Source organism: Staurois parvus, unplaced genomic scaffold (assembly GCF_062004578.1).
Source record: "Staurois parvus isolate SC_StPar_1 unplaced genomic scaffold, SC_StPar_1.0 ptg000439l, whole genome shotgun sequence".
In the NCBI taxonomy this organism is placed as follows: domain Eukaryota; kingdom Metazoa; phylum Chordata; class Amphibia; order Anura; family Ranidae; genus Staurois; species Staurois parvus.
The window spans coordinates 1,358,584-1,385,415 of record NW_028318235.1 but is presented as its reverse complement, the minus strand read 5'-3'; the positions used below and the strand labels follow the sequence as shown (position 1 = coordinate 1,385,415).

Here is a 26,832-nt window from a genome sequence, read left to right as displayed (position 1 = left end):
AGGTTCTTGTAGATGGTTGTGGGAAGAAATCCTTATGGAAGCCAGGTCAGTATAAGCAGTGTGACTTTATTTGATCACACACCAAAAATACAAAGTCAATAAAACAGTAAATTCAGATATATGTAGCTTAAAATGAAATAAAAATAAAGAATATAAGTTGCTTGTTCCTTGAATATTAGAAGAAAATGTAGTTCCTTTGAATAGCTTAAATAGAAGATTTTCAGGCCTAGTTTCTTCCTTTGTTCAATGTTAACCTCTTGCCATGTGCTGTCTTTGTGTAAGTATCTGAAGTGTAGGTATGTCTGAATGAAGTGTAGTGTATAGAAGGTAGGAGAAACTGAACCTCGTTCTTTGAAAAGCTGCATACTTAAAATGCATGAGAAATTAGGTCCTCCCATTAAGCTTTGTTTCAAATTCGCGGGCTCCTTACACACTCCCATAGTCACTCCCAGCTTAACTAAAGACATGTGTTCCTATTCAAACCACCAAGTCATTATCATGATTGACATGCAGGCTCTGAAAGAAGGTCTCTGGAGTTCTTATGTTACATACAACTGTCGAAATCCATGATTTATGCCTACAATTTAAACTCTCAGACTCATTATAGGAATTCACAATATGGTATACTGTTACATAGAGTATTTTAAAAGAAAACATTAATTTAAACCTCTGCTGATTACCTTTAGCTCAGACACAAATAATTCACATCTGACCACTGAAATGCAAAACCTCACATTCACATCCAATTAAGAGGGTATTTTCTGCCATCATATATTTCAGAACTACTAAAGACCGAATTAAAGTTTGGATATTAAAAATTAATATTACATTCCCCTCTGAAATATGAAATTCATATTAATTTATAACAAGCACACATCATTTATATCACAAACACTCAGGTTTTGATTTAGTAATCTCAAATGTATCATTATTTGTAACTGAGTCAGCATAACCAGAAAGTATTTTTCTCTGAAGTATATTTTGTAATAGATTATCTCCTTTCCTAATTTCACTTCTAATTCACTTATAGAAACTGTTCATTTTACACATCAAACATAATTGAAATATAATACATAATATGATAATAATAAAAATAATTATTACAGGATGTAATAAAATATTTCCTGCTGCAGATGCAATTGAAGTTTTTCCCAACATTGATACAGTACGTTTAAATTTTGACCACCAAGAATGACCTGAAAATTGAGACCATTCATGTTCTATATCTTTTAAACTCCCTTGTTCATGTTTAAATAATATTTCTGCTTTTTGGAGTTCATCTGATAAAGCTATCAGTAAACCTTCATCTTTTTGAATAACATTTGCCCAATCTCTCCATGGGAATTCATCCACTTGAGATATATTGTACTGTATGGGAAGAGCACTTATATTTTTCATAAGCATGTTTGTTAAATTCATTCTCATCCCATTAACACTTATTGCTGAAATATCTCCTTCTATACAGAACAAACCTCGACTTAAGTTTTCTGTATGTGTACAAGAAGAGAAGAAAGATTGAACCCTTTCTGAGTTAGACATAACTTGAAAACAAACTTTCTTTTTATCTACAATTGAGATTAACTCAGAAGTGGTTTTAACCTTTTCTATCCTTGCTGAACATAGAGTATGGTTATGGTAACAAGAATGAAATATACCTTTGTCTTGATTAGGTAGACAAATAACTTTAGACTGAAATTGTAAACATGAAGACAGATCTAATTGTTCTAACTCAAAATTATTATCAGTAAATGCAAAATCTGTATATTGCAGATGATAATATAGTAACTGTGTGTTGCTAACTGGTAATCCCAAGACAGTGATTGGAACCAATATTTGTTCTTTTCCTGCTACAGGAATCATTGAAGAACTATAACATATGTTCTGATAACATCCAATCCACTTATTTACCCACAGATCAGTATGGTTTATGGCATATACATACTCTCTTGGTAAATTTTGTACAATACCTATAGGAGTTATTCCACTTTGAAAAGCTTGAGCTATTATTTTAAAATTTGTGGAATATTCCATCTGAATTTCTAAACATGCTCTGGCTATATGGGAATGCTGTTCACTTGACATTAAATTAAGAGTAATATTTTCTAAATGTAATATAGATGGACCCATAATATTGGCTGTTTTAATCACCATATTTTCCAATATTTGATTCAAGTTTCTTTGTACTTTAATACTATTGCTTCCCACTAAACCGGCTGTCTCGAGATCAGACTTTAATGTACTAATGTCCATGCTATTTGTAATACTACCAATAGTACCTATTCCTCCTAAAATACCTTCAACTATACCACGTTTATTCCTGTGAGGATTCCTAATATCAGTACCAAACCATCTTTCAATACCTAATTCCATGTTAACCAGATGTTCTTTACATTGTGGAAACCTTGTTGAGATTTTCCATTCTGAAATGTTAAAGTTCCACAATATAATAACAAACTTTCCTTCTCTCAACAGAAGTCTGGTTTGGAAATGGTTAATTTGGAAGGGACTGGCTGGAATAAATTTCTTATCCGTACACTGTGTTCTTTTAGGGGATAGTACAATTACATTTGTATTTACACATTTCTTTGGATAATTTTCTATTAATATGCAGCATTCATATATACCTGTATCATTAATAGATATAGTGTTTTGATGATACACAAAGTTATCATTATCCCAGTTCAAATTACCAAAAATACTTTTATGGATAACATCAGTTTTATCATGAAGAAAACTTCCCAAAAATTCACCATTCCTTTTCCAAGTTAATAATGAATTTTGAGGTAGGTGTATTTGTATACTACACATCAAATTCAGATTATCCTTTCCTTCTACAAGTCTTAATGATTGAGGAGATATTTTTATCTCTGGGACAATCAAATCTACCACAGTAACAATTACTTTGACTTTAGTTTGAACCAAAGCTCTTGTCACTTGGAAATCCCATATTTTCACTATGTCCTCTTTTTCATTACCATTTATATTCAAATGTTCAGGATCAAGAAAGTGTGAATAACTTTGTAATTGATACCAAATATCTGTTTTAGAACTTCCTATTTTTCCAGTATTTAACATGTCTATGGAAATATCTCCTGACCAAATAGTAGGTTCATTTCCCTTTAAAACTATTAACCAGTATCCCATATCTGATAAATTACATTCAAAGTTACTAGTTTCGTTATTGATCCTATAAGATCCTTGCATTTTAACAAATTTTGATTTAGACTCTATTTTAGCTCTAACTTCAATATCATTATTATGAACGAAATACAATTCCGAACAACAAGTTCTACCATAACCTATGCACATATATCCTAGCAAGTCTTCAGCTGTATTAATGTTACTGTCTTTAGGAAAAAATCTTTTGTTCCTAATAAGTGTAGTGTCTTTCTTATGTAGGGCTTCAGTCTTGTTAACTTCTGCATTGCTGGAAAAGTTTATGTTGTAGATTACTAATATTGTCATTGTCACTAAGAAAAAGATCAATCCTGTGATAAGTCTTTTCTTTCTACTGCTTTGATTTTCCTTATGTTCTTTTGTTGCAATGTTTATTTTTCTCTGGAATCTGCGATGCTTTGTTTCTTCCGGATTTTTGAAATCCATGTCTGCAAAAGAAATGCAGTATCATTATCTCGGTATAAACAATTTGCATTGGTCACTGTGCACCCACATTGTTTGTTGTCTGCGCGCATTTTTTACTGAATTAAGAGGTCTTTGCACTTGTACCATTACTCCTTGAACATCCAAAATATCAAATGGACCTTCCCAGTTGCTTTGCCATGGTCCAGTTTTTCTGAAAGTTTTTACCATTACTTGTCCTCCTTTTTCGAACTTAGAAGAATGTGGAGGAACCATTTTTTGCATGCGAGTAGCTGCATGTGGTACAATAGTGTTCAGATTGTCTTGCAACATCTGTAACCACTTTGTTTTTTCTATTGCCTCTTTTTGCGGCGTTGACAAGAACGGTTCATGGGGAAAAACAATACGCATTTTCCTTCCTGTCATTAACTCAAAAGGAGAATACTGTGTTGCAGAAGATGTTGTACTTCTGACACTCATCAGAACCAATGGTACAGCATCAACCCAAGTATTTCCTCTGTCTAATAACATTTTTGCAATCCTTGATTTGACAGTCCTATTCATTCTTTCCACAATACCTGCAATTTGTGGATGATAGGGCACATGAAATCTCTGTTGTATACCCAAGATTTTACACATTGCCTGCATAATTTTACCTGTGAAGTGGGTTCCTCTGTCACTACTGAGGTTTGTTGGTATACCCCAGACTGGAAAAACATGATTAATTAGCATTTTAGCAGTTGTTAATGCATCATCTTTGCGAACAGGCAAGATTTCAATCCATTTAGAAAAAACATCAACTACAACTAAAGCATACCTGTACCCATTTTTACCTGTAGGTAACGGTCCTATATAGTCTAGTTCTATGGTCCATCTGCTGGAGGAGTTCTTTGTAATGGAGGTTTTTGACCCTTTGGTCGAGGATTCACTTGAGCACAGATTAGACAAGATTGAACTACACTGTCTACTGTTTCTTCCATTTTGTCCCAGTAAAATTTTTCCTTGAGTATTTCAAGCAATCTTTGTTTACCTATGTGACCTAGGCTTTCGTGATTGTATTTTGTAAATTCTACCTGTAGATGCTGCGGTATAACAGGACGCAGAAACCCGTGTAAGTCATGAAACAAAATTCCGTATTCATATACAAAGGGAAATTTTGGATCAACCTGAGAAGCAGAAAGAGATGGATCCCTTTTCTGTTCTTCTGCAAAGGAGGGAATCTGTGTGTCTGTCTTCCTAACAACATTAACTGAGACTGGTTCAGACTGAATCACTGGTACTCCGTGTAAAGCTGCTTCCTTTGCTAAGAGATCAGCTGTTCTATTGCCTACACTCATCTCATCATTGTCCTTCCTATGAGATGGAATTTTTACAATTGCATAGGCAAAAGGATTTTTCTCTGCTAGCTTAAAAATTGATTCAAGTGTCTCTTTGTGCACTAGGACTTTGTTAGATGCATCTACAAAACCTCTACGTTTCCAAATTGGTAAATAATCTGTCAGGGAACGTACAACATATGAACTGTCACTGTAGATCACTAATGGACTTCTGTTCTCTTCCTTGTCTAATGTCAACACAGTTTTTACTGCTTCAAGTTCTGCCCTTTGAGCTGAAAAATGTCCTGGCAATTTGTGCTGTATGGAATAATTACGCTCTGGATACCAAATTGAATATCCACTGTAATAATTACCTGACATACAGTATCTAGAACCATCAACAAATACAGGTTCATCAATTTTCTCTGCCTCTCTACGGAAAAGAGGAGAGGAAGTTTCTTGGACTTCACATAGACATTCATGTTCTAACCCGTTGTATTCCATCAACTGAGGTAGGACATACTTGGCATTATGTTCAACCTGTATTTGCTTAGGTGATAGAGCCAACAACCATTGAGAAAATCTTTGGTTGGAAACTCCCGGAACATTTTGCTCAAAAAGAAACTTCAATGTGCTATGTGGAGTTTGTAGAATAATTTTGTTGAATCCTACAATATGCTCTGTTGCTTTTACTGCATAATGTACTCCCACAAGTTGTCTGACACAATCATCAAAACCTCTCTCTACTGGGGTAAGAAGACGTGAGAAGTATCCAAGACTTCTCCAGACTCCTCCCTGTTTTTGAATCAAAACAGCTGAGATTGCAGTTTCTGAAGCATGCACTTGCAAAGCAAATGGTGCTTGCTTATCAACAGTAGCCAAAGCTGGAGCTGTTTGCAAATCATTTTTCAACATCTCAAAAGCTTTTTGCTGTATTTCTGTCCAGGGACCAAATACATTTTCCTCATTGTACTTCAACAAATCATACAATGGTTTGGCTTTTTCTGCAAATGATTCGATAAAATCTCTAGAGAAATTTACCAAACCCAAAAACTGTCTCAGTGCTTTGAATGTTGTTGGTACAGGAAGTGACGCAATAGACTCAATTCTTTCCTGTAAAGGCTGTCTCTTTCCTGGACCAATCAGAACTCCAAGAAATTTTACTTCATTTTTCATGAGCTGAACTTTGCGTGTATTCAGCTTGAGACCTTCATCTTGCAGAAGTGTAAACAATTCTGCTAAGAGAGTCCTGTGTTCAGTTTCAGAATCCGTCATAAGGAAGATATTATCCACATATTGTATTAAACAATCAGGTCTAGAAAATTTAGACAAAACTTTTGCTAATGCCTGATGTAATATATACTTAGCAGAATGATATCCTTTTGGAAGACGTTTGAGACAATATTGCACATTTCTGTGGACAAATGAAAACTTGTATTGGCAACTCTCAGCCAATTTAATACTAAAATATCCATTTGCAATGTCAAGTACAGAGAACACTTTCGCATTGGCATTTATTTGTGACATGATGTCTGGAGTTTCTGCCACAATGGGTGTACAACTTGGAGTGTATTTGTTTAGCATTCTTAGATCTATCAATAATCTATATGCACTAGGGTCATCACGCTTTGCCACTACCCACAAAGGATTATTAGTAACTGAATTGGCTTTCCTGATGATACCCTGTTCCAAAAATTCTTGTATGATTACTGATACAGGTTCATCAGATTCTGCCGGCAACTTGTATTGTTTTAATGGGGGATGGTCTTTGCCTTGAATATTAACTTCAATATTTTTGAACAGTCCAGCTTCATTTTTACCTTGCCTCCACAGTTTTTTGTGTAGTTGTACTAACTGTTTCAATTCCAAATTATCTCCAGTATCTGGCCATTTATAGTCAGCATCAATTGCTTCTGTCAAACAGATGCTACCGACTTCACAATAATCTGCTGGGTCAATTACCATAGGCTTACGATTAGCAGAGCCTTGCCAAACAATGCCATTGGCTAAATCAAGTATCCACCCTCTTTGAGACAAAACATCAGCACCAATGATGTTCTCTGATCCTTGACAATACCAAAAGTCTATTTCCGTTTGCAAAAATCCTGGTATTTCAAAAGACACATTTTTACATTTTTTAGCTTGAACATCACCTTTTCCATTGAAACCTACAACTGTGCATACTGTTGCATTAGATGGAATTGGTATTTTCATACCTAAAACACTTATTTGAGCTCCAGAATCTAACAAAATTGAAGATTTCTGACCATTAATTTTAGCTTTTACATAAGGGCGCCCACAATTGTCTAAGAAAATTGGAGCTACATATTCCAGACAATGGAGTTCAACCTCCTTTTCTTTTGCTAGTCATGGTGAAGGTAATAGTGGCTGTCTTGAAGTATTGGATGAATGTGAGTTGTTCACATTTCCTCCATTACTAATTGACATTTCACTAATCTCTCTGATCAGAGGAGCGTAGGGTGAAGATGACTTAACTTCCTGTGAACGAATTGGAGCTGACGGTTCAGGAGAAATAAGTCCATTTTCTTTACCCAAATTTCTCATCTGAATGTCTTTCAAAAACTTCCTACACTGCCATTTCAAATGCCCTGGTTTTGCACAATAGTAACAAGTGGGTGGTCTTTGATTCCCTTGTCTTACTCTGTCATTCCTGCGGGGGGCAGCATTTCCTGTCTTGAATTTATCCTGACTGTCATTCTTAGGATAATTATTCTCAATTAAAGCAATTTTTGGTCTTACATTATTTAGCTTTAATTGTCTCCTAACTTTGTCAATAACATAGGCAACGTCATCCAAATTATCCTTTTCATTAGCAATCAATAAAGATGCTGGATCAAGGTACTTAAATTTTTTTACAAAATCCTTGACCATAGCAGGGGTCTCATCTTGTAAATTAAAAATCATCCTGTATGCTTTAGAAAATCTGATCCTAAAGTCAAATGGATCATCATTAATAGTAGCTCTTAAGGAGTCTAAAATTTCCAAACTAGGTGTCTCCTCTCCTGTTGTGAACAGTAATAACTGTCGAAATCTATCAGTAGCATTGCTATGAATTTCCATATCATCCTCATTCATAAAAGGAGTCTTGACTAACCTACGAGCCATAAAACTGGGGATCCACAACCCAAAAATGCGATTTCTTTGCTCATCAGTTAATTGAATCAAATCACTATCACAAAAATTCTCAAAAACATCGGAATTATGGAAAGAATTTTCTCTCATGTTATATGCTGGTATATCCTTCAATATTTTCATTAACTGATCCTGAATCTGTAACTTCAACTTAGATGCTCTAGCAAGTACTTTCGGTCTCTGAACAGTAGTCTCACTGCCTTCCTCATCCCTGGGTGAGTCTGGGATATATGAGGCCTGGGCAGTTTCTGATTGCTTTTTTCTAGATACCACAGCTATTTGCTTATTTCTTAATATTGCAACATTTTGAGATTCAATTTCTTGCTCAAGATGTTCAATATAGGTACAAAAAGTTTCACAGTTTGCACAATTGGATTCAACAGTATCCTGCATGTCTGTACTCTGTAAGACATTTTTGCTATCTGTCTTAACAACACAAACCACATTTTTGTCTGGCAATTCAAACACCATAGAATTGAAAACTCTAACTAGCTTCATAATGTTACGCAATTTTCTTTTCATCTTATTAAACGTAAATCTAGAGCTATCAATATCAACATTAGCCTGCATACATTGATCATACATAGCTTTCCATAAACCAGTATCAGAAGCATGGCTAGCTAAACCTTGAAATTCCAATTTACTTTCATTAGCTAATGAATCAATAAATTCCATTTTTCTACTCACCGAATGTAGTAAGTTTCCTCTTTTGTCCTGGCTTAGGGACTGTTCTGGTCACCACTTGAATCCTCAGATCTCCACAACCAACGTTTTCCGTTCCAGGTTCTGCAATCTTTCCGAAGCTTAATCAATAGAAATAGTTCATCTCAATCCCCTCTGAAGAAGCGAGGATAAATGGAAAAAACGTGGAAAAATCGAATGGCTGGCACTCGCCAATAATGTTAGATTTCCAGAGTTATGAAAAAACTCTATTAATATTTCTAGGTTCTTGTAGATGGTTGTGGGAAGAAATCCTTATGGAAGCCAGGTCAGTATAAGCAGTGTGACTTTATTTGATCACACACCAAAAATACAAAGTCAATAAAACAGTAAATTCAGATATATGTAGCTTAAAATGAAATGAAAATAAAGAATATAAGTTGCTTGTTCCTTGAATATTAGAAGAAAATGTAGTTCCTTTGAATAGCTTAAATAGAAGATTTTCAGGCCTAGTTTCTTCCTTTGTTCAATGTTAACCTCTTGCCATGTGCTGTCTTTGTGTAAGTATCTGAAGTGTAGGTATGTCTGAATGAAGTGTAGTGTATAGAAGGTAGGAGAAACTGAACCTCGTTCTTTGAAAAGCTGCATACTTAAAATGCATGAGAAATTAGGTCCTCCCATTAAGCTTTGTTTCAAATTCGCGGGCTCCTTACACACTCCCATAGTCACTCCCAGCTTAACTAAAGACATGTGTTCCTATTCAAACCACCAAGTCATTATCATGATATATTATTGATATGCAGGCTCTGAAAGAAGGTCTCTGGAGTTCTTATGTTACATACAACTGTCGAAATCCATGATTTATGACTACAATTTAAACTCTCAGACTCATTATAAGAATTCACAATATGGTATACTGTTACATAGAGTATTTTAAAAGAAAACATGAATTTAAACCTCTGCTGATTACCTTTAGCTCAGACACAAATAATTCACATCTGACCACTGAAATGCAAAACCTCACATTCACATCCAATTAAGAGGGTATTTTCTGCCAGCATATATTTCAGAACTACTAAAGACCGAATTAAAGTTTGAATATTAAAAATTAATATTACAAACAGTATATGCTCACTTCCAATTTTTGACCCCCCCAATCATGTCAAAGTCAAAAGCTCTTTTGCCCCCCTCCTGAGGTGGGGGGCTCCTAGACCTGTACCTTCTCTTCTCCACTCTCCTCAGGTTATTATTATTATTACTACGAGTTTATATAGCGCCAAAGGGTTTGCTCAGCGCTGTACAATAGGGGGCACAATACATGGCACAGTACAACAACAACAAACAATGTACGAGGGGTAAGAGGGCCCTACTCTTACGAGCTTACAATCTAGGAGGGAGGGGGTAAAAGGTACAGTAGGAAGTGGCTGAGGGGGATGAAGTGGTGGGAGGAATGAGGTGCAGACATCGACTTATGCAAAAAGAATTTGCACCAAATACCTCTCTGTACATTTAATAATATGTCTAAAAATTACCCAGAACATATCAAAAGAGGGATTGCAGAATTGAAAAAGAAAAAAAGAATTAGAAAAAAAGAGGTAGTAATCCTCCCTGCAGATAAGGACTGAAGAATAGTATTCATATCTAAAGCCTTTTATCAAGAACATGAACGGATTAATAAGTGACAGGAATGCTTATCAGCTACTTAGTAGCAGCCCTGTTTCCATTTATAAGAAATAGCCAGTGAAGTTGGTTACACGAGGAGTAGATAAACATATTCTTAGGAAAAAAGCTGAATATTTTAATCCCCAATTATTTACTTTCTCCTAAAATTACATAAAAATCCTGAGAGGCCACCAGGGAAACCTATTGTGAATGGTATTGATTCTATTACATTGCGCTTAGGACAAGATATTAGAAAACACACAATGCATGGAATCTTGCTTTCTGGTGACAGGAAGCAAGATTATCATCTGTTAAATGGGCATTACAGACATGACTTGACCAGGAAGTATAAAAAGTTTGTGGTTGAGTGTTTAGAATTTGGTTTAAAGTATAACTACTTCTGGTACAATCAACAGTACTAAGAGAGTGGTGCTGGGAGCACAGTTTTCTCCCATTAATATCTTTATGGCACACTGCGAGGTGGAAACAATGTTCAGTGATAGATCTGAACAATTACGATGCTACACCAGAAACAAAAAGTTAAATTGAATATAAAAATTAAAATTGTGAACACCACTAGCGATAAAAATCGAATATAATACAAGAAAAAAAAACCCCCAAAAAACCTTGTAGCCTAAAAAAAGGAAAAGAGGAGAAAAAATGAGGGTACAAATCATTTCAACTATTTGTATCAGAGAGAAATGATTAGTGTAGAGATTGAAATAGTATGAGGGATAGATAGCGGTAAACTGATTAAAGATTAAGGACCCACTACAAGGCCAAGACAGGGGTACCACTGAATTTAGGATTATACAATATAGGGAAATGAAAATAATTATTAGGAAATATTGGAACATCTTTTATTTAAGATAGCGTACTTCGACTTGTGTTGCCTTCACCCCCACAATTTGTGTATAGAACAACACCCACCCTTCATAACAAGTTGGCCCAGTGATTGACTCCCTGGGTAGTAGGAAGGAGAACAGGCCTTTCCAAACAGGATTTTTTGCTTGTGGAAAGTGTAAGATCCTCTAGAGTCAATAGTAGAAAAAAACTACAGAATTTACTGCCAATGCTATGGGGTGTTATTTACCTGTTGAATTGTCCCTGCAGTGAACAGCATGTTGGCCACACTTCAACAGTCTGTTGGACGCATTACAGAACATGTCAATAACATCAGAAAAGGGGAGAAGAAACATACAGTAGTGTATACAAACTCTTTAGAGGATGTCTTAATTGGGATTTCAGGGGCTTAAAATTTGGGGCAATAGAAAAGGTTGAAAGACGTTGGAGATGAGGGCATTATATCAGGCAGATATCATAGGGAATCGTACTGGATATACAAAATGAATGTGTTGAAACTAAGGTGTTATAAGGGACTAAATATAATCTAAACTGCTTTATGTAGATAGTATAGGAGGACAGTATAACCAATTCCTATTGTATTTACTATTTATTTTAATGGTATATGGTTTTACAATGTATATTTATGTGTAAGAAATTGCATTTTTTACAAGAAGGGTGGTATACCTTTAGACATGGACATGTAATTTAGACATGGATACTATATTTGTCTCAATATGTGGGTATTTATTTAGCCCATTTTTATTAACCATATCATTGGAGACCTGTCATTTGGCACCTTTTTTTAACCTTTTTGGTGTGTCTCCAGGGAGTTTCATATGTCCTTTCCGGGTTCCGAGGGAATAAGACAACTTTTTGCAGCGTCTCTTCTGGTCTGACGTCATGTGGAAACACTGCCAATGTGGCAAGTCTCTAACTGCATCTTTCTGGCCTGCTTCAGTCCTACTTATGAAGCCTGTGGATCAGGGATGGAGCCATGTAAGTTGCATAATACAGCGGCAATCTGGAAGTTGGCAAGGTCTGTGGTGAAAGTCCCAATTTATGCTTAGCTTTTATTTTGTGAGGGTCATTTTAAAATAGTTTTAAATGTACGGAGAGCACTATTGATCCCTATTCTTTTTTCATGAGTGAATGTCTGCGACTGAGGAAAGCGGAATAGAGAAGGAACAGGTCTAAGGGCCATCTGGAGCAAAAGCATTTTTGAGCTTGATTTATGATTAGAGTACTGTTCATGGGAGATTATTGCATGCCATGCACAAGTGATCTGTAATCTGAAGATAAGTGGAATATGAGCATTACACTGGCAGTTGAAAGCACTGAAAATTTTATGGACTTTTATGCTTAAAAAATAGTTTGGACTTTGGGATTTATATAAATATTTGTGTTGTTTAGTATAAGTTGTGCTACAAGTACAGCTATAATTTGAGGGGTGGATTGAAATCACCTAATGGTGTTGGAGCAGCAACTTTGGGATTTATTTACAGTATATATGCAATAAATAGTTTTTTTTCCTCTTTTAAGAAAAACTGAAAAAAAATTTACCAAATGATCATCATGTATTGAGAAGACTCAATACAAGATGATCATTTTGGTACATTTTTTTTCAGTTGCAAAGGCAGTGCACCTAGATAGTGATTTGAATTGAACCTGTGACAGTTTCTACTGTCATATTGCCATTTTGTATGTTTGTTCTAAGTTGATTTACTTCATGTATTGTGATTGTTGTTGCCAGGACTCACTCCTTCCGGTTTGCTCTTCCGTGGCTGGTATGTCCGATTGCGGTTCGGCTATTGCGCATACACAGGATTTTTCATGCATTCATAGTTTGCTGGATCTGGTTGCCGACTACGTCTATCCTAGGTACCGCTAGCTCCCGCTCCCCTATATATATTGGTATTTGGCCCTAATTAACTTTATGGATATGAGATGAGCAGGTTGGGCTATGCCAAGCTATGCTTTAGAGACTTTGTTATAAAAACCCACAGGGTTCTTCTTTAAAGATTATTTTCTTCAGCTGCATTCTCATGAGAAACACTGAGTTAACATTATTCCTAGGTGCATAGCCAGCTGTGATCTTAAGCACCTAGAAGTGTAATCTAACTCTAAGCTGTACTAAAGCCGCTGTAACATTCTCAGATGACTTTCTCGCAGCGATTGTGTGTGTGTGTTTTCTATCCCTGTGCACAGTAAGGGGTTAATATATTTTTTAAAGTATATACAGATTGCTTTTATTTTTAACAGAGGCTCTTAACATGTTGTATGCTTTATCTTTAGACATTTAATTGTTATGTAATGCTGAGTACTCCATTTGATGGGACTCTTCTTGTACATATCCTTAGTTATTATTACTATTATTAGTTGATTCATACGGGCTTTGCCACATACTTCCATAAGGTTTTTTTTGTCTTTTTATTCCTAGGCAAATGTTGACTCGTTCCACACTGGATTTAACTGTGGTGAATAATCCGTACTACCTTGAGTTTTGGTTTATATGGCCAATAATCTTTCCTGACCCCAACATGACAGCATACATGTAATATAGCTCCGCCCTTATAGCCACCCACAGGACCTGTGTATATCTGTAAAAGTCTGACTGAGAGCAACCTCCCCCATTCTCCTTTTTGTCCTCAAGATCTACACCTGCAAGACAGTGATGTTGTGATAAGTCCCTACCTGCCGACTGATTCAGAGTCCATCTGGGTTCATCCTCTCCCAGGCGCAGTCCTGCATCTTAGGTTGCTAAATGCCCCAACAAGGTGGGGAGCCCCTTCTGGTGTTTTTTTTGGGCTGAGGAGTTCTTTAACCAGAGACGTCAGAACCTCATGTGCTGCATCTGAGCTGGTGTTTGTTTGCTGCAGCCCATGCTGCATGTGTTTCTCTGAGCAGAATCATGGTGTACACACGCTTGTTAGTGCTGCCTTTTTCTTTTCTCCCACAGGTTAGTGTTATCCCTTTTTGTTTTTCTTCCTTGCTTCTACCTTCATTACATTTTGTCATTTTTCCTTTGTGAGAGTGATTTGAGAGGTTTTCTTTTGTCAGCAGTTCCTTTCACCTGTGACAAGCGATCTGGTCTGGGATTTATGGCTGTTTCTGGTCTCATGGCTGGCTATGGCATCCACATATACACTGTGAAGAGGGCCAGTTGTGGCGACCATCTTTATTAAGGTATGTCACTTTCTGTTTTCCCTTGCTTATGCTGCAGATTAATGAGGAGGAGGGGAGGTGATTCAGGCACATGCCTATGATCTGTATGCTTCTTTCTCTGAGTCTTTCATTTTACTTTCTGCGCAATGCTGACATCCTTGCTCCAAAATGAGCCTTCTGCCACATAACCAAGACCTCCATGTGCTCAGGTAGGGACCATCAGTGTGGTAAGTAAGAAGAGGAATAAGAGTGCCTTTCCAGGAGCGTGGCCTTCATCATCTGGTACAACCCAGCCCGCTCTCGCTCTTGCTTAAGGGCCAGTTCACACTACATGCGTTTCAGTTACTTTTTTTCTGCATCCAAAATGCACAGAAAGTAGGTTACATGGTTATTAAAGTCATAGTTCTCATCGGTGCTTGCAGTTCCAGTGCGTTCTAGTTGCAGAAAAGGAAGTAGAACAGGCTGCATTTTTTTCTGCACAGAACTGTACTGGAATGTGGAAAAACACACCGGAATACACCAAAAACGCACTGGAACACACATGTCCATATTTCAATTAAAGCAAAAGAGGGGGGGGGAAAGGAAGTGGAATGCATAAAAAATGCACTGGAACACGTCAAAAACGCACCGGAACACACCAAAAATGCTCCAAAAACGCACATGCAAGAAACGCATCTGGAACACATCTGGACCGCGTTTCTATAGTGTGAACCGGCTCTAAGGTCAAGCTAAAGTAGCGTTGCCAGTAGCTCTTCCAGCCCCACAGGTCTCACCCAGGATGCACACAAAGTTCCCAGTGACTGTGGCATCTCTGCTTCCCTGACTTCTAAGAGTGACAAAGGGTAAACAGTGCTGAGCCTGCAGGGTGGACCTAACACCAGACTAACATGTCTGATAATATTGCTGCTAAAATCTCTCTAAGGACAAGAGAGAATGGGAGCCAGAAAGTCATGGTCCTTCAAGGACAAATAGTTAATGATCCTCTGAGTTCTCCAACCACTTATGCCAGCAGATTCCGGGCACAGCATCAAGGATGCAGCCCTGCAGAGGAGTACAAAGAGGCTTTAAGTCCATCATAGCCATCTTTATTCCTGGCTCTGGAGGCACCTTTATCCAAACCATTCCCTTTTGCCTTGCACCTGGCATCACCAGAGGTAAAAGAAGGTAAATCATCCTCCTTGAAAAGGCTAAGCAGGGTTCAAGTGTCTCTTGGGTCTAGTCATTCATTAGGGTAGCAGGCCCAGAATAGGATGACCCAGAAAATGTATATCATATAAGGCGCGCTTGTTGGAGCCCAACCTCTGTAGCTGTAAGATAAAAAAGCCAATTTTGTTGATTGTGCCATAACTGCACCCAGCAATCTGACTGCATTTCACAAGGTACAATACTTAAAAATACATTTATCGAGAAGGGTTACCCTTTGGATATTGTAGAAGAAGCCCACACACTTTATACCAATGGCCCTTCAACATCAGAACATCCTACTGACAATATGCCATCACAGATTAGATTTGTCACTCAGTTCCATAGTCATCATAAGCAAATGGAATATACTATACGCAAACACTGGCCAATCTTGCACCAAGACCCTTACTTTAAATCACTTTTACGACAACAACCCAAGTTTTCATACAGGAAAGCTCCCAACTTAAAACTAAGAGAAAGAACACAGTTCTTCTCACCCTTTCCCCTACTGTTGGTATGTATCAGTGCAAAAAACCCTTATGTAAGACATGCCAGTTTATTCATCATGGACAAAAGGAGTTTACCGTTAAAGGGATATCATATCAGATTAAGGAATTTTACACATGCTCTTCTGAATATGTGGTCTATTGTCTAATTTGTCCTTGTGGTCTGAACTATGTAGGTAGAACCACACATACCCTTCAAAAACGTTTGGTGAGCACCGTCGCCTCATAGAGGAGGGAAAAGATCAGCATACATCAGCAACATTAACCACTTGCCCTCCAGAGGATTTACCCCCTTTCCTGACCAGGCCATTTTTTGCGATAAGGCGCTGCGTTATTTTAACTGACAATTGCGCGGTTGTGCAACATTGCATCCAAATTAAACGTATGTCCTTTATTCACCACAGATAGAGCCTTCTTTTGGGGGTATTTGTTCACCTGTGCGGTTTTTATTTTTTGCGCTAAAAACAGAAAAAAATAAAATTGTCATAAATTTAGGCCAAAATGTATTCTGCTACAAAAAATCCCAATATGTGTAAATTGGTTTACATGAAAGTTACAGCGTTTACAATTGGCTGTATAGATACTATATATTTTTTTTTTTTACTAGTAATGGCAGCGATCAGCAACTTACAGTGGGACTGCAGGACTGTGGCGGGCATTCTGACACTGGGGGGAACTGACTTGGTGTCACTGACATCCCCAGTGACACCAATACAGTGATGAGTACTAATAAAAAGCACTTATAATCAATATCCAACCTGATCATTTAGGAAGGCAGAATAGGTGAGCATCCATCTAAAGGTGGGAAATCTTGTCTTGGTGGTAAGTGATTATAACTGCCAGGTCCAGAGGTCCCCTTAAGGTGGAATGGGTGCACAGACTGGATACAGGGCTCCCTCCCTCTGGTGGTAGTGGATTGTAATAGGATATCCTGGAAATTAATTAGCTCCCCTTATTAAAGATGGCCACCGGGCCTCCTCGTGGCTCCAGGCAGCAGTGATATCACGCTCTGTTGGCTCCTCCTAAGGCCTTTCGTGCAATGCACATCATCAGAGTGGAGACCAACACTGTTAAGGGGACCTCTGGACCTGGCAGTTATAATCACTTACCACCAAGACAAGATTTCCCACCTTTAGATGGATGCTCACCTATTCCGCCTTCCTAAGTGATCTGGTTGGATATTGATTACATGCGCAATTTTATCATTTGCTCCTGTAACTACTTGCCTTGGTATACTGCGACATTAAGTGGATTACCTATATATTTTATGAACTATTTATTTATGCGTTTATAATATGTTTTTGGGACATTTTATTATTCATTTATCTACTAACATTTAGCACTGCACTTTTATTTATTTATTATTTTATGAGGTTTGCTGTGATTACCTTGAGTGCATTGGCCGCTGATTATAGAGCGCTCACTTTTCATCCATTTATTTTAATAAAAAGCACTGACACTGTACTAATGGCACTGGGCAGGAAGGGGTTAACATGTGGGGTGATCAAAGGGTTAACTGTGTGCTATGTGTGTTTTACTAGGTGTGCTGTGTTTCACTCTAAGCACACTGCTTTGTATGGCTCTGCTATGCTGCCAGAGTTACTTGGCCATCAATCACCAGGACCCGGTGATTGACAGCTGAGGCCACAAATGGCACACACGCGCCTCCTACCTGGAACTGCAAAACTACGTGTTTGTGCATCCATGCCGCCCTGTAGCAGCATTTCTGTTATAGGGTGGCACGGAAGCTGTTAAAGGAGCTGCAGGAATATCTGGCAAGTACTGGCTGTGTGGTACATGTGACAACAATCTCCAGTATTCTGCATATGTCTGGGCTATGGGGTAGAGTGGCAAGATGGATGCCTTTTCTTATGAAGAAAAACATCCAAGCCCAGCTTAATTTTGCAAAAACACATCTGAAGTCTTCCAAAAGCATGTGGGAAAATGTGTTATAGTCTGATGAAACCAAGGTTGAACTTTTTGGCCATAATTCCAAAAGATATGTGTGGCGTAGAAACAACACTGCACATAACCAAAAGAACACCATACCCACCATACCCACAGTGAAGCATGGTGGTGGCAGCATCATGCTTTGGGGCTGTTTTTCTTCAGCTGGAACTGGGGCCTTATGGTACAGGGAATTATGAACAGTTCCAAATACCAGTCAATATTGGCACAATATTGACTGCTTCTGCTAGAAAGCTAAGAGGAACTTCATCTTTCAGCATGACAACGACCCAAAGGACACATCCAAATCAACAAAAGCATGGCTTCACCAGAAAATTAGAGTTTTGGAATGGCCCAGCCAGAGCCCAGACCTGAATCCCATTGGAAATTTGTGGGGTGATCTGAAGAGGGCTGTGCACAGGAGATGCCCATGCAATCTGACAGATTTGGAGTGTTTTTGCAAGGAAAAGTGGGCAAATATTGCCAAGTTAATATGTGCCATGCACTCAGGTGTGCTGTAATAAAATAAAAAGGTGCTTCAACAAAGTATTATTTAAGGGTGTGCACACTTATGCAACCATTATTTTAGTTTTTATTTTTACTTCCCGCCACCTCAAAGATTTCAGTTTGTTGTTCAACTGAGTTGTACAGTTTATAGGTCACAATAAAGGTGGAAAAAGGTCTGAAACTATTTATCTTTGTCTAATTTTTTGACATTACAGAAATCTGACATTTTAACAGGGGTGTGTAGACTTTTTATTTCCATTGTAAATTTTTATTTTGGTAAGGTTGGTGCACGCTCTGTTTCTTGTTGTTTCTTACTACTGTGCCACCTGAGATGCTGGACAGCTCCCTGCCTGACCTCCTGGACAACCTTGCTTTACATCTTGTTTCTTGTGAACCTTGCTTCTCCCGTGAACTTCCTATTTATGCCATCCCTTTGTCCTGTTTGCCAGATTATTGTACTCTTCTCTAGCCAATATCTTGTCCCTTGCACTCCATTCTTTACTACCGCTTGTTACCAACTTTGGGCTTGTTCCTCATCTACTACATCCCCCGGACGAAGCCACGAATCCCTGTGGAGATACGCGTTGGGGTGGGGCAGTGACATCACCACGCATCCTTACAGGGCAAGCACTGGTAGTGTATGTGAGCACACCCGAGAGGCTGGTCTTCACCGCTTTAAGCAGCTATTATACAAAGTGCAGATTGTTTTTAATCAATGTGAGTGCATATTGAGTGCATATTAAAGTGTTTATTTTTATCAACGATAAAGCACTATGCACTTTTCTCTATTCACATGATCGGTATGAGGAATGCTTAAAGGGCTGGATCAAGGAAAGATCTGAGGAGGGAGAGTTCCATATGACCATTCAGGCTTACATAGTAGCCCTCTATCTGCAACCTTCACCTGCATCACCTCGGGGCTGATTGGAAGGAGAGCACACAGATATTTCATTCCTGCTGAACTCTGCACCAAGTTTGTTTTGCGTTTTTGCACAAAATTCATTGAATTTTTACCTTTTATTTATTTTCCATATTTTTCAATTTTTACTTTTGATATTTATTTATTAATTGGATTATTTATTTAATCATCGAAGGACACAAATTTGAATAATTTTGCACAGACTTTTATTTTTTTTATCACCAATTTTGATATATATGTTTTCATTTATTCATTATTATCAACACATGTTTGGGTATTGATTGGCATTACAATCATATATGATTACACATAAGAGATCATGCAGCTATTAGAGATTTAATGCAAATACAGTTTTTATACTATATACAGGTAATAGGTCTTGATAGAGCGCGGCATCTATATTTTCTTTATTTGTATGCACTGATAACTCACATTTATGAGGGTGAGCAATATAGCCTGCGATCTTATTGATAGAAGCCGTTTATTATACACCTTATTGGTTCACAAGTAAACATTTTTTATATTCTTTTTTTTCTTTATTTTTCCTCAACTATGCTTTCCATTGGTCCATTACAACCATGTTGCAACCTTTGGTTTATTCACTGACTACACTTCTGATTGATCCCTATCTGCTATATCTGTTACTGGACCCTGGCTTGGCATGATCCTGAGGACCAAGACCTGGCACTGCTGTGAGTTCTGGTGAAGACTGGTTATTGCTTAGACCCTGTGCCAAGGGTGATCCCGCATCTTCTGCAAGGTTTGTGTGTAAACTTTTCAACTGCTTTAGCTACTGGCCTCCTGCTACACAGACTGTCCTCCCAAGGAGACAGTGGGACAGAGGAGATCCTCCCTTCCAGCAACCTGCCTGTAGGTAGGCTCCCCTCCCTGGGGTCCCCCGATACATCTAGGGTCCCCCGTTATCTGGGATCGTTACCACTGGCTCTTTGTCTCTGGTTTGTGAGTATGCACTTTTAAGCTTTTTAATAAATTCGTTTTTTACCACGGTAATGCACAAAGAGAGTGCGCACAATTTCCTTCAACCCTTGTTGAGGTGTTAACTTCCATGGATGGTTGCAGTTCCATCTTTGTAAAATGTTTGTATCACTTTTGCTACAGTATTCTGACTGATAAGTAAAGCTTTGCTGATCTTGTAGCCTTCACTTTTTTTGTGTAAAGAAAGTATTTTCTTTCTCAGGCCTTGTGACATTTCTCTTCCATGTGGTGCCATTGCATGAAATGGGAAGGGGTGTTCTTGGTTAAGTAACGCCCTTTTATAAACATATGTCTGCTGGACACCCATTTAATGAATTATGTGACATTATAAAAGGCGAGGTGATTGATGGATGCTATGTGAAACCTCGCATGCGTTCATATCTAGGAGACTAAGGTGGAGTCCAGTCTGGGTTTTCCAGGCCACTTTAGCAGAGTTGGTTCCAGACCAGATTTTGCAGTCCACTGATGACCACCAACAGGTGGTATAAATAAATCTGCACTGGAGCAAGAAGTTGCTCTTGGCCTGGGACTCAGGGAGCTGTGGATGAAAGGGTTTACTTTGTACAAGAAAGGAAAAGGATTGCACACCGTTTTGTTGGTGACAGGGAGAAGCCCTTTACCTGTTAGATAGGAATCTCCTCTGTTTAGTTAGTGCCTGGATGGCACAGGTTTATTTTCTGTTCTGTTTTGTTTATGATGCATGCATCCCTTTTAAATAAAAGTCAGATTTTTAAGAAAGACTTGCCATTTGGACTACTTTTTTCCCAGGGAAGGTGATCCCCCACCTGAGTTAATCCCCACATATGGTGGATTTGGCAGGCTACTTCGTGAGCAAGTGGAAAGATGGAGGAGGTGATAAGAGTCTTGCTGCAGGCACTGCAACCCAGCAGAAAAACAATCACCAGTTCGCAGAGGCCACAGCAGCACAACAGGAGGCGAATCGCCAGTTTGCGGAGGCCCAGCAAGCAGACCGAGAGCTCCTTAAGGAGGTAGCCCAACACCTGGTGGAATTAAAGGAGTCTACAGGTCTGCTGCCAGTGGAACAGAAAATGGTGTGGGCCAACTATTACCTGCAAAAGATGATGCCTGCAGATGACGTGGAAGCCTCCCTCACAACTTGTGAGAGAGTTGCTGTTCAGGAAGGCTGGCAAAAAGAGCAATGGGTGGGACTGCTTGCACCATTTTTGACAGGTGAACCCCAAAAGGACTATTATGACCTGGAACCAGATGCTTCCCTGGATTATGAGAAGCTGAAGGCTGAGGTCCTTGCACGCCTGGGCATCACCATTGCAGTACGGGCTCAACAGGTGCATCAGTGGTATTACAGTACTGACAAGCCACCCCGCTCCCAGATGTTTGACTTAATACATCTCACCAGGAAGTGGATCCAGCCAGAAGTGTCGTCACCCCTCAAGTTCTGGAGCGTGTGGTCATGGACCGATATCTACGTGCGCTCCCTGCCACTTTGAGGAAGTGGGTCAGCCATGAGGACTTGTACTCATCTGTGCCCTACCCCAATGTCATTAGGGGTGAAAAACTGCCCAGAGCATCAAGGACTCAGGGAAAAATTATAGTACTATTGCTTCAGATAATGAGACTGTGGGCTCAGGACCTGGAGACTGGCCACAAAGTCAGGAAGGTCCCTGAGGCCGTTTAGAGGTCTGGGTGCAGAACCAATAAAGTGTTATTGTTGTATGTATAAGGTCATATTGCTGCAAACTGTTCCCTAAATGATGAAAATGCTTATTTAGAAAAACGCATGTCTTTTTGCACAGGTGGTTTGTACTGCAGCATGTCAGGAATGCATGGAAAAGCAAAAGTGTGTGATTTCAATTGATGAAAAGCCAGTAACTGCTCTGCTAGACTCTGGTAGTGTTGTGACCTTAGTCAAAGATGATTTTGTAAACCCTGCAAGGTTACACCCTAGCACTATTGGGGTTATTTGTACACATGGTGATACCAGACTGCTATGGTTGAGATTGATACTCCCTGGGACCCTGTGACACATTCAGTGGGAGTGGTACCCTCACTAATTCATGAAGCCATAGTGGGAAGAGATATTGCCCATTTCTGGAGGTAGTGGGAAAAGGAGACCGAGCTCCCCCTGCTTGGGAAACACCTGAACTCACTCCTGATCCCTTTGACTGCAAAGTTGAGGTGGAAACTGTTGGTGTGTCCAAGGAAGGGGTAGATCCTTTCCCTTTCTCTGTGATGGGTGGGGAGTAGGAGGAGCTGGATTCCAACCCAGAGGTTGAAGATACTGAACAAGAGATTATCTCTGGCTCTAATGAGAGTGGACAGAATGTGGTGCCTGACCTAGGAGGTCAGAAAAGAGGATTTTTGTACTGAACGACTCCACACTTAATAGAGCCCGAGAAAACGTTAAAATGATTGATGGGGAACCTGTTCAAACTGGTGCAGGGGTGTCTTTTCCCTACATGGCTCTTAAAATAGCTTGTATCAAGTGGTAAAGCATGGGGAGGAGGTGGTGGAGCAGCTAGTGGTCCCCAAACCCTTTCGCCGGATGGTACTAGATTTAGCCCATGGTCATATAATGGGTGGACACCTGGGTATAGAGAAAACTAAGGAGAGAATAACCCAGAAATTCTTTTGGCCTTGTTTACATGCAGATGTCAGAGTATTGTGAATCATGACCAGAGTGTAAGTATTCTGCACTTTTGCCCCATTTTCGCAGTCCACCGGTACCTTTACCAATAATTTAAGTTCCTTTTGAAAGAGTGGGCATGGATCTAGTGGGACCAGTAGTAAAGTCTGCCTGGGGCCATCAGCACATAATGGTTATATTGGACTATGCCACACGGTATCCTGAAGCCATTCCCTTGCGTAATACCTCTGCTAAGACTATTGCCAGAGAGCATGTCCAGGTATTTGGTCGTGTGGGTATTCCAAAATATATATTAATGGATCAGGGCACGCCATTTCTCTCCAGAGTTCCAAAAGAATTGTGTAAGTTGTTCAAAATCTCCCATCTCCATACCTCGGTCTACCACCCCCAAACCAATGGTCTTGTGGAGAGATTTAACAAGACACTCAAGGATATATTTAAAACCGTGGTAGACAAAGATGGGAGAAATTGGGATTTTTGGTTGCCATACCTCATTTTTACTATACGAGAGGTACCTCAGGCGTCTACAGGGTACTCTCCTTTTGAACTACTGTATGGTAGACATCCCAGGGGGTTGCTAGATGTTACAAAAGATACATGGGAGGGAGAGACCATGCCCTATGGAAGCATCATCGAGCATATCTCACCGAATTGCAGCCGTCATGCCGCTTGTACGGGAACATATGGAGCAAGCCCAGGAGGCCCAAATAAGGGTTTATAACCCGGGGTGCCAGGACCCGTACCTTCAACCCTGGGGATAGAGTGCTGGTGCTAGTTCCCACAGTGGAGAGTAAATTCCTCACAAAGTGTCAAGGTCCCTTTGAAATTATGGAGTAAGTAGGTGAAGTAAACTATAGGGTTTACCAGCCAGGGAAAAGGAAACCTGAGCAAATATATCACTTTAATCTCTTAAAACCTTGGAAGGACAGAGAGAGTTTACTGGCAGTACCAAGCCCCCAAAAGGACATGGTCCCAATGGCACCTCAGGTACCTATAACTAAAACCTTGTCAGTAGCCCAACAGAATGATGTTAAGGAGTTTGAGAGAAAGAATGCAGACTTTTTCTCTCACCTACCCGGACTGACCACAATAATACAGTATGACATATTTCACATTTGTGTTCACCTACTGTGGCACTTCTTTTGTGATCTATGGGCTCATCTGCCCCTGTGTCCTCCTATATGTTGGCAGAACTATTCGTCCCTTGAGGGTCAGGTTTGGCGAACACAAACCTAACATCATTAATCACAAGGAGAGCAATAAAGGCAAATACAAATATTCCATACCACGGCATTTTCGGGAGGTACACAGTGGTGATCCATCAGGCATGTAAGTCTTTGGGATTGAATCCATCACAGCAGATTCAGATGGTGGAAGCAAATTCCAGAGACTATGCAAGAGGGAGACCTATTGGATCTTTACTCTGGGTTTCCTCTCACCCACTGGGCTTAATGAAGATCTTGAGATACATGGGGTCATCCTTTTTGTCTCTCTCCTAAACCCCCCCCTTTTTTTTTTTTTTTTTCCCTCTCCCCCCCCCCCTCTCCCCCTTTAGTGCTAGTTCCATCATTTCCCTCGTTACCTATAGTGGGTACACCATCCACTACAGATGTATGCTTTAGATATATTAATTTTCATCAGCTATGATTACTATATTATCATCAGTATAGCTACCATGCATTTCTTATATATTTTTGTATTTCTTATGCTTCCATGTTTATGCATATACATGCATTATACCAATTTTACCAGATATTATACTATATTGTAACAATACTTTGTAAACCATATCAAGAAGTTTTTTGTAACGTTTTATATTAACATTTATGTTTATACTAGTGACCTATCTCCTTTGTCCCCGTATATAGTATCGCATATGTACATCCATCCTTGGTGCACTGCATTGCCACACATGCATAAGTTTCACCACATATGACTATACTAGAATAATAGTACACACCCTGTAGGCTGCATTTCTATGAATTAATAAGTGTCACTGCTGGATTCCAGATCTACGCTCTTCATTAAATCAATGTCCCATGGTTGTCTATGGCAAGCAGAGCACTAGGCAGCATCGTAGTGTCATTCATCCACCCATCCATTTATTTAAATGCGAGCAGTGCAGTACATCACCAGGGAAGGATTTTTAATATAAATATATGTGTAATTTTTTACTTTATTTATTTGCACACTTCTTATGGTTCTTATGATATTATGATTGTCACTAGTTTCAATGATTTTATTTATACATATATATTTATATATTTTTATAGATCTTTTGTGTTTACTTATACTATGTCATTTGCCCCTGCGACCATTCCACCTGCATAGGGGAGTGTCCAGGACGGCCCATGTGACCTTTTGGTTCAACTAGTAGTGAGCATATAAAAGAGGGAGCAGACATTTGGTCAGTTGGCTCTGAGGAAGTGCCTCGTCCTTGAAACGCGTCAGCATATTGGATGTCTACACTCCCTATTGCGGACTGTTACTCAGCGCGGTGTTGACCAAGCTGTTCTTTTATGACGTGCCTTTACTTTATTGTTGTTTGTGAGTACAACACCTACTTTATTTCTTATTAAACATTTTTTATGGTAATGCACTAGGCCTGTGAACCCTCTGTTTGTTCTTTCCTCATTCATTCCAGAGAATGATGGACAGAACGTTTAGACCACATCTCCAATATGCAGATGCCTAGTTGGACAATGTTATAAGCATAGATAGTGCAATGCTAGGAATGATGTATATAGGCACACCTGTGATATTGTATATGAAATGCCTCAAATTACCAATAATATAGACAACACAGTGTATAGATATAAAAAAACAATATTGGTGAAGCGCTTCACGTGAAAAACTAAAGTAGGTGCAATGATATAAAAATACATATAAAGTGACCACACTGTACTGAAAGGTATTGATAACTACTGCTAAATAATCCCCCCCAAAAAATATATAAGTGCCAAGTGCTGAAAGTGCAAAACAGGTCATGCGTTTGCTGACTAGATCGTGCCAAAATAAAATATATGCACAGTAAACATAATACACAATAACATTACACACTCTAGCTGAAAGTGGAAAGTGCTCAGTATGGGTATGAATATAGGTTAAAAGTAAAATCCACAATAAAATGCAAAACAGGTCATGCGTTTGCTGACTAGACCGTGCCAAAATGCAATATATGCACAGTATACATAATACACAATAACATTGCACACTCTAACTGAAAGTAAAAAGTGCTCAGTATGAGTATGAATATTGGTTAAAGTAAAATCCACAATAAAGTGCAAAACAGGTCATGCGTTTGCTGACTAAATCGTGCCAAAATACAATATATGCACAGTGAAATAATACACAATAACATAGCACACTCTAACTGAAAGTGACAGGTGCTCAGTAGGAGTATGAATAATGGTAAAAAGTAAAATCCACAATAAAGTGCAATAAAGAAGTGCTTGACATTTCATGTGCAAACAAACACCGCGATGTCAGTGCTTCAATTCTTCACTCCAAACATGATGCCTGTTAGCATGCCACACATACACATATACACATATCGTAATCCAAAAATGGTTAAAGTGCCTCCTCACCTTAACCATGTGACCCCTAAGGGCCACAATGCTTTAGGTAATATAGCTGCACCAGACTGGGGATCTCTGTAATAATACTCCTGTAGTACCACTCGATCTCCTCTGCCAGGTCACTTATGCCCTCTGATGGTAATACCCCCGGGATAATCACAATGCCATAGAGAGGTAGACAAAGAGAGCC

General features: G+C 39.0%; 2 protein-coding genes across 9 annotated transcripts in view; both read right to left on the bottom strand.

The window, feature by feature from the left end:
• SEMA6B (semaphorin 6B) overlaps positions 1-26,832 on the bottom strand; it is a 1,127,599-nt gene that overhangs the window by 32,482 nt on the left and 1,068,285 nt on the right. The gene's annotated exons all lie outside the window — the stretch shown is intronic.
• On the bottom strand, positions 47-4,159 carry LOC149454031 (uncharacterized). Its single transcript, XM_089687853.1, is given in 1 exon segment — positions 47-4,159. A coding segment is annotated over 1 exon segment (2,718 nt). The 5' UTR covers positions 3,604-4,159; the 3' UTR covers positions 47-885.